This window comes from Ruditapes philippinarum, unplaced genomic scaffold (genome assembly GCF_026571515.1).
Source record: "Ruditapes philippinarum isolate M1 unplaced genomic scaffold, ASM2657151v2 ctg455_1_1_1_1, whole genome shotgun sequence".
In the NCBI taxonomy this organism is placed as follows: domain Eukaryota; kingdom Metazoa; phylum Mollusca; class Bivalvia; order Venerida; family Veneridae; genus Ruditapes; species Ruditapes philippinarum.
Genome location: NW_026863235.1, coordinates 254,072 through 262,173, shown reverse-complemented (window position 1 = coordinate 262,173; position 8,102 = coordinate 254,072). Strand labels below are relative to the sequence as shown.

Genomic DNA, 8,102 nt, shown 5'->3' with positions numbered 1-8,102 from the left:
TGTATATACTATACATCATGAATCTGTTTAAAAAATTTTATGCAAAAAGCGTAACGCACGTTTTTTCTTTTTAAAACGCAGACCCTTTTTAACTTTTGGACCCTCGCCCTCCCCGGGGCCGGGCACCACCTTTCCCTGGGGCCCGCAACTTATAACAGGGAAAAAGGGGTTTAAACCCTATAGGTGAAATACGCTTAAACGTAGGCGCCCCAAATTTAAATGGCCCTTTTTCATTTTAAACAGCTTTTTTTTGTGGGGATAAAAAAATTTTAAAATTTCATTAATTTTTGCTGTTTTTTTGAACTCTTTGAATAAAAATAATTTCCCCAAAGGGCCGTAAAACCGGAAAACCCCGGGGGCCCACTCATAAATACCCTCTTTTTAAATTACGCCCTTCAAATTTTTTCAAAAAACCCTTTCAGGGTCCAAAACCGCAAAACAGACCGGGGGGGCCAAATTTTATAAAGCCCGAAAAACGTAATTTTCCGGTGCAAATTTTCAGAAAACGAAAACAACGAAAAACTTAAAAAGGGCCAGGAGATCCCCTTTTTTATCACAGAATAAATTTTTTACAATTTGAAAAATATGATTTTAGGGAAGCGTCCGGTGCCAATTAACATTTTCTTTTAAAAAAAATAACCCCTATTTGGGTTTTGCAACCCTAGGGTGGGAAAATTTAAACTCTTACTGGGAGAAAAAAAGCCAATTAGGGTTTATAACCCCTAGAGGATTTTGAAGCCCTACGTGGGCTTTAAATCCTAGTAAATAAAAAACCCCAAATGGGATTTTTAAAGTCCCTGGGATTTTATAATTTCTACGTGGGATTAAAAAAGGGCCCAATTAGGATAAAAAATCCCTACTGGGAAACTTTATAACCCTACTAGGATTTTAAATTTTACTACGTAAGGATAAAAAGCCTAATTAGGGAAGTTCATTAACCCTACGTAGGACTTTTAAAACCACCGTAAGAGGAAAACCACTTATCAAAGACGAAAGGGCAAGAGTTCGACGGACGTTGCTAAGTAAACTAAGATAGATTATTAGAAGAAAAATAAAATTTATGTTGTCAATTTGTAATTGATGGCAAAACCGCTTAAGAAATACCTTTAGTCGTAAGCCAGAGATAATTTCTGTCATTCTCTGCCAAATATTAAACATATTCGTATATGACGTTAGTTAATTGATTATACCATGTACACAAAATTATGAAATTTAAGAAAATTAAATAAACATTAGCATACATAATGCTTCGTAAACCGTTTTTTGTTTTTAAAACTTACGGATTCAGGAAAAGACATTCAATACTCGACCTGCCCACTATAAGGAGATAATATATTTGAAACGGCCGAAAATGGATAAATTGCTCGTTTGTTTAGCTTGTTCGTATGGAAAAAGTAATTGTTAAAGCCTTTTAAAATTTTGATGTATTCATATTTTAGAAATGCTTGTTGTCGAGTAAATTTTTCGAATAGCTGTAAAAATATTTTTCGCGATACGTCGCCAATGCTTACAGACACCTCACCCTAAGACACTGTACACTCTAGAAACCTGAGACACTTTATTAAAGGCATGGCCGTGTGGCTAGTAACCTAATGATCGACAGCCGCATGGGTTCAAACCCCGTTAGGCGCAAGCCGTTGTTTACTTGAGCAAGAAACTTTACACTCATTGCTCAGTACGTACTGGTTGGTTCGAAAGTGTGTCTATAAGCTCATAGCTTCCTACACAATCAAACTTAAAAAAATCTGTATAAACCAAAGGTGATATTTCCTCTTTATTTAAAATTTGAAATTTCTGCCCGGGGGGGGGGGGGGGTTGTTAAAGTGTCTGGTTCCATCATCGATATATCGGTCCGGAATGTTAAGATTTTGCAAAGCATTCTGTATGCATTTCTTATAAAGCAATAAAGTCCTACGTAGGAGATACAAACTCCTAATAAGGATTTTTATCTCCTACGTAGGAGTTATAAAGTCCTATGGTAGGAAAGGGGGGGGGAGTTAAAAAGTCCTACGTAGGAGTTTAAAAGTACTACGTAGGAGTCATAAAGTCCTAATTAAGCTTTTATTTATCTCCTACGTAGGAGTTATAAAGTCCTATGAAGGACTTAAAAAACTCCTTTGAAGGACTTATAAACTCCTACGTAGGAGTTACAAACTCGTAATTATGCTTATTAATCTCCTACGTAGTAGTTATTAAGTCCTACGTAGGACCTATAAACTCCCACGTAGGACTTATAAACTCCTACGTAGGACTTTATGAGTGAGTTACAAACTCTTAATTAGACTTATTTATCTCCTACGTAGGAGTTTTTTATAGAACATTATGAATTGGCACCAGGACATTTCCGTAAGTTATACTTTAGCATACATGTCCGTCGAACAGTGTGCTTTCAGTACTTTGATATGTTTCTACGTAGGAGTTATGAAGTCAGACGTAGGAGTTATAAAGTCCTAATTAGGCTTTTTTATCTCCTACGTAGGAGTTATAAAGTCCTACATAGAAGTAACAAAGTCCTACGTAGGACTTATAAAGTCCTACGTATGAGTTTTAAAGTCCTACGCAGGAGTTTAAAAGTACTACGTAGGTGTTATATAGTCCTAATTAGGCTTTTTTTATCTCCTACGTAGGAGTTTATTTTTTTATAGAACATTATGATTTGGCACCAGGACGCTTCCGTACTTCCGTATTAAATTGTACATGTTTAATCACAAAATGTTGTAAAAAAAGTTCACAACCTCAGAATGAATACTTTTGAAATTCAGATTTCAAATGCAAACAAACATTGAATACACATGTTTTTTAATAGTTTAAAGTCGGTTAAATTTAAAAGGAAAGTACATTTTAAAGTTTATAAAATTTTTTTTTGGGGAATAGCTACTTTTAATTATACCCAGTTTTTTAAATTAAAAACAAAAAGGGGTTTAAAACCTTTTAAAACAAAAACCCTTTGTATTTTTATTTATTTTCAAAACCCCACTAAATATCTTGAAGGGATTTTTCCAGTTTTTCCCAATCTAACTTTAAACCATTCACCCGTTTTTAAAGGGACATTGAAAAAATAAGTAAATTATGAAGATGAAATGTATTCGGCTAATTTTGGTCTGACGCAGAGCGAAAATAATTTAAGCGTGAGAAAACATAAACTTTACCCCATGTTCCCCCAAACCCGACTTTAAAGTTACATTAAATAAATTTCTTAAAAAACTAAATAGCGACAATTCATTAATAAATTGGGTTTTATATCGACTCCAGGTCTTATTTTGGTGTCCAAACAACCAAAATGAGTTTTATTAGCATAAAAATAGGTAACCTCATTGTGGCGAAATGGAAAATACAATTTCTGTTTGCATGAGAAAATCCGCCTTCGGATCATCCGTACATCAATATTAAATCAACAAACATGACTATAAGCGGCAGTCCTAATTTAACGGTATATTTCCGCATTGTAACGGATGTTTTCATACAAATTTAATCTTTTTACGAGATTATTACTTTTACTGAACCCCAGGTTTAGTGCACTGTGAAGCTTTAACGGTTAAAGTGGGTTTGCACAAGAAAATATCACATTTGCTATGTTCCGGATAGCAACTAAAAAACTGTGACGTAGTGCATACACGAGCTCATTATAATCTTCATTTGTATGTTAAAATTCGTATACGAACTTTAGTGGTACCGTGGGGTTTCCCGTTTAAAATCCTAATTTATGAACAATATTTGATGAGATTTACAACAATACTATTAAACAGGTTAATGAAACTGTAGAATGTTTGATTTTTAGGCCGACGGCAAAATATTTTTACATATTTATTTAATGTAACTTTAAATAAAGTTTATCTTACTGTCTTAACAAGGAAGTAACGCTGATATCAAATTTCATTAAACCTGGGCCGGTATTCGTTGAATGATATTTAGCGACAGCCAAATATTTACAAATATAGAGGACATTGTTACAAATATAGGACAATAAGACAATTTTCAACAAGTGAAAAATTTTAAGGAAAAATTTTATTCAGGTAAAACATTTTTAACTTTTTTTATTTTAAACTAAAATAACTTCAAATACATAAATTGTTTTGGTTTATTTGTTTTTGTTTTGTTAACATAGGTTTTGTCTCTGTTTAGTTGTGTGAGCAAGTTTGGACAGTACAGTTGCAACTTATTTAATCTAAGGAACTACTATAGGCTGATATTAAATAATGATAATAATGGAATGGCACAAAATATTGGCTGCCATCACGTGATTTATAAACAAGTGCTTGACTTTAGTTTTTATGTTTATATGAAATCCTGATACTAGGTGAGAGTAATGTTTCTCACCTTGTTTTTGGAGTCACACCTTTTATTAATTTTTGAGCTTATAATCATTTTAACTATATTCATGAAACTTTAAATACATTTAATGAAAAGAATCATCAATACCACACTTTCCCCCACCCACCCCCAGCTTTTCACCCTTAAACTTGCAAAGACAAAAATCTATCTGGACTTTGAGAATATGATATCCATTTTTCAATTTGGAATTTCTGCTATGTTTTTTTTTTACCCAACCAAACTGTTTCAGTATGACCATCACCAAACTTTCAAACAACAGTTCATAACTATTATTATGGAATTCGATAAAATTAAGCCCCTTTTAGTAAAAATAACTTTCTTTTTCAATATTCTAAAATGATAATATTTAATTGTGACCTTTACCTGACAGTATACAACCCTATCATGAATTTTGTAATAATAATTTGACTATAAATTAATGTTTTTCAAGGACCTATTTGAATTTCTCTCTTGAGAAAGGTCGAATTCTCGGTGTGAATAATTAACCCATTAATTTTGATAATAGAGTAGAATATAAGATTGGTTCTTTTACTTTTGTCTTGCCAACTGATTTCTAAAACACTGCATAGAGGAACTGTTTATGTCTTCCATGACCAGTAAAGCTAGAAATCTGTCATAAGACATTAATGTTGCTTATGTGATGTATATCCCAACTCAGTAAAAATATCACAGGCTAGCATAAATGTTTGCATTTACAGTCTGTTTCTTTCTTTATATTGTACTATCAGAGTGACATGCTATGGTAAAGAGAAACAAATGGACACGTGAACAATAAATACTCAACTTGTTTATACTAAATTTTAGGTAAAACATGGCAGTCCCAGGAAAGAAAGGATCAAAACAGTTTTCATCATCGACAACATCCATGGCATCAGATGAAGATCTTCAAGTTTACTGCCAGCCTTGTGACGAGGAAGGAACTAGACTCCCTGCCCTTGGTTACTGCACTGACTGCAAGGAACACCTTTGCAAGACATGCTTAACAGTCCACAAAAAACTTAAATCTTCCAAACACCATACAGTTCTAGATGCTACAAGTATGCCTAAAGTTTTGCAGCAACCCTCAACATCCATCCACACAAGCCAGTCTGATGATCTTACAACACCTTGTTTTAAACATCCACAAGAAATGATCAAGTTCTACTGCAATGACCATAAAAAATTACTTTGCAGTGTTTGTGTTACCCTTGAACACCAACCTACTTCCTGCAAAGTTGATTATATACCTGATATTTCTTGTAATATAATTGACAGCAAAGAATATCAAATTATCTTGAAAACACTTAATACCACTTTTGATCATTATCAACAGATGGTAGAAGATGTCAAGGAAATGACGGGGAAATCTAACAGATCACTAAAAGATGCACTAGAAGATATTAAAAAGTTTCGGATAGAAATAAACCAGAGACTTGATGAACTGGAATGACAGGTTGTACATGTAGTCAAGGTCGCAGAACAAGAAAATAACTCAAATATTACAGCAGTAGAAACATCGTGTGAAATAGTTACCAATTCCTTGAAGATATCCTCAGAAAAAATCAAACAGCTCAACACATCAAAACAAGCTAATACACTCTTTATGGAGCTTAAGCTTGCAGAAAAAATAATGAAAGATGTTGAGAAAACTACACTACAGCTTTCATCATATGATGTCAAAGAGCACCACTTTCAAGCAAATGAAAAAGTATTAACCAAGCTTAAAACAGAGAGGTCATTAGGTACCTTGACACACAATACCTTAAATAAAGAATGTCAACCTTTACAAATAAAGTATAGACAATCTTCACATGAGGGAAAAATCTGTGTGAAGACATCAACAGATGAATTTAGATGCTGGATAACAGGAATAACACTGCTTACTCCTGATCTTCTTATCATCACTGACTTCCATAACCATGCTGTAAAGATGGTAGATACCAGCAGTCAAACTGTGTCTGATCAACTACAACTAGATGATAAACCATGGGATATCACAAGAGTTACCAGTACTGAAATTGCTGTCACACTCTCTTACACAAAAAAAATTCAGTTAATATCATTATCATCAAACAAACTTATAAAGAAGCACAATGTGAAGGTTGATGGAATCTGTGGTGGTATAAGCTGTTACCAAGGTAAACTTGTTGTGTCATTCATTGTCCCTGCAAAACTTCAGATCCTTGATATGAATGGCACTATACTGACAACAATTGATGGAAAAAATATTTTCAAAGATCCCTATTATATAACATGTAACAGAAGTTCAATTTATGTATCTGACTGGGAGATGAAGACAGTAACAAGATTAAACTGGCAAGGTGATGTGATTGGTAGTTATAGTGGTATGAGTTGGCCTAGAGGAATGTCACTGTCAGGTGATGGTACAGTCTTTGTGTGTGATAAAGGGAGAAATGTTATAGAAGAAATATCAGGAGACTGTTCTACAGGAAAAGTTGTGTTGAAGAATCTGAATAATCCCTATACTGTAGGTTGGTGTGGTGAAACAAAGAAGCTATATTATAGTTGTCGCAGAGTAAATGAAAAATATGCCAACTTTCTATACCTTAATGAACTGTCATAAAACTTACACCAATGCATTATAGGAAAGGTGAAAAATCATTTTATATTGTTAAGTTTGCATTCTAGCGGCTGAAAACAACCAATTTGCATTTTCCTTTTCCTACAAAGAAAGAGAAACTAAACTTGCGAGCATCTGGTATCAGTCGTTTCTCACGCTATGCCAAAGAAGGAACCAGCATTTGTAGTGTCCTGTTAAGAAAAAAGAAATGATCTTTCCTTTTTCAAATCACTGCAATAGGCCATCTACTATAGAAAAATTAAGCATGGTATTCGAAATTTAATGCGAAAATATTATATAAAATAAGTACGTACAATAGTTTTGCATTACACAATTTCGGGAAAATTGAAAAAAGAATTGTAATATATACACTTATAATTATTCAGACGAAATTGACCGATATTCCTGTCTATGTTAATGACCAGTCATCTCACTTCAGTAAAATCTTATGTGAAATTTATGCAAAATAAAAGCACGTAGATGCATCTGTAATATAAGCCTCCGATAAAAGTCATAAAATTATAATAATTTCTATAAGGAAGAGATACAATTCAATGAGTCTGGACTTTTTTACATTATCTTTTCATCCTTTTTGAAATCAAAAATTACACCTTGCTCTTTTGGAGAGATATTGAAGAATGCTTCGATTATTACATGTTTTTCCAGTGCTTGTATACGGTAATTTTTCAATTTGCATTAAAATATGAAGATATATTGTTTAAGCCATATTTAATGCATGAAAACGTTTCCACTACATAAATCTGGATAAAAAAGCATTTATTACAACAAAACTACATGAAAATTGCAGACTCGGTCTGAATGAGTTTGCACACGAAGGATAATGAAAAGATGGGGAAGTATAAAAATCTGGATAAATTGTAATCCATCGAAGTCATTGTTCACAACAAAACTCCATGAAAATAGCAGACTTCGTTTGATTAAGGCTGTTTATGGGTGAAACATCCCTCACGCTAACCTAGCACCGGCATTAGCGGTACTAAATTTTCAACACTTAAAGTGCCAGAATCAATACTTCGAACAAAAACTCAAGCAAAACCCTACAGTCATCCATTTTGAATGGCATTCAAACTTTTTGGTATAGTAATTTAATTTGATTGTTCAGTCGGGTTTTCGAAATAACAAATCATGAAAAACCCCTCATTCCTGAACAAAAGAGCTAATGTTTCTTCTCTTAAGAGAAATATTCCGT

The 8,102-nt window shown here is 33.4% G+C and overlaps 2 protein-coding genes across 2 annotated transcripts; both read left to right on the top strand.

Annotated features, from left to right (window-relative positions):
• The first annotated feature begins 3,866 nt into the window (after positions 1-3,866).
• LOC132721550 (uncharacterized) lies at positions 3,867-7,450 on the top strand. The gene is made up of 2 exons (XM_060705872.1): positions 3,867-4,013; positions 5,137-7,450. Exon 2 carries the CDS (start codon positions 5,915-5,917, stop codon positions 6,893-6,895), a length of 981 nt encoding a protein of 326 aa, XP_060561855.1. The 5' UTR covers positions 3,867-4,013; positions 5,137-5,914; the 3' UTR covers positions 6,896-7,450.
• Positions 5,144-5,761, top strand: LOC132721538 (E3 ubiquitin-protein ligase TRIM33-like). The gene has a single exon (XM_060705858.1). It carries the CDS (start codon positions 5,144-5,146, stop codon positions 5,759-5,761), a length of 618 nt encoding a protein of 205 aa, XP_060561841.1.
• Positions 7,451-8,102: the final 652 nt, after the last annotated feature.

Coding starts and splice junctions, on each gene's coding strand:
- LOC132721538 (XM_060705858.1), top strand. CDS start 5,144: ATGGCAGTCCCAGGAAAGAAAGGATCAAAACAGTTTTCATCATCGACA.
- LOC132721550 (XM_060705872.1), top strand. CDS start 5,915: ATGGAGCTTAAGCTTGCAGAAAAAATAATGAAAGATGTTGAGAAAACT.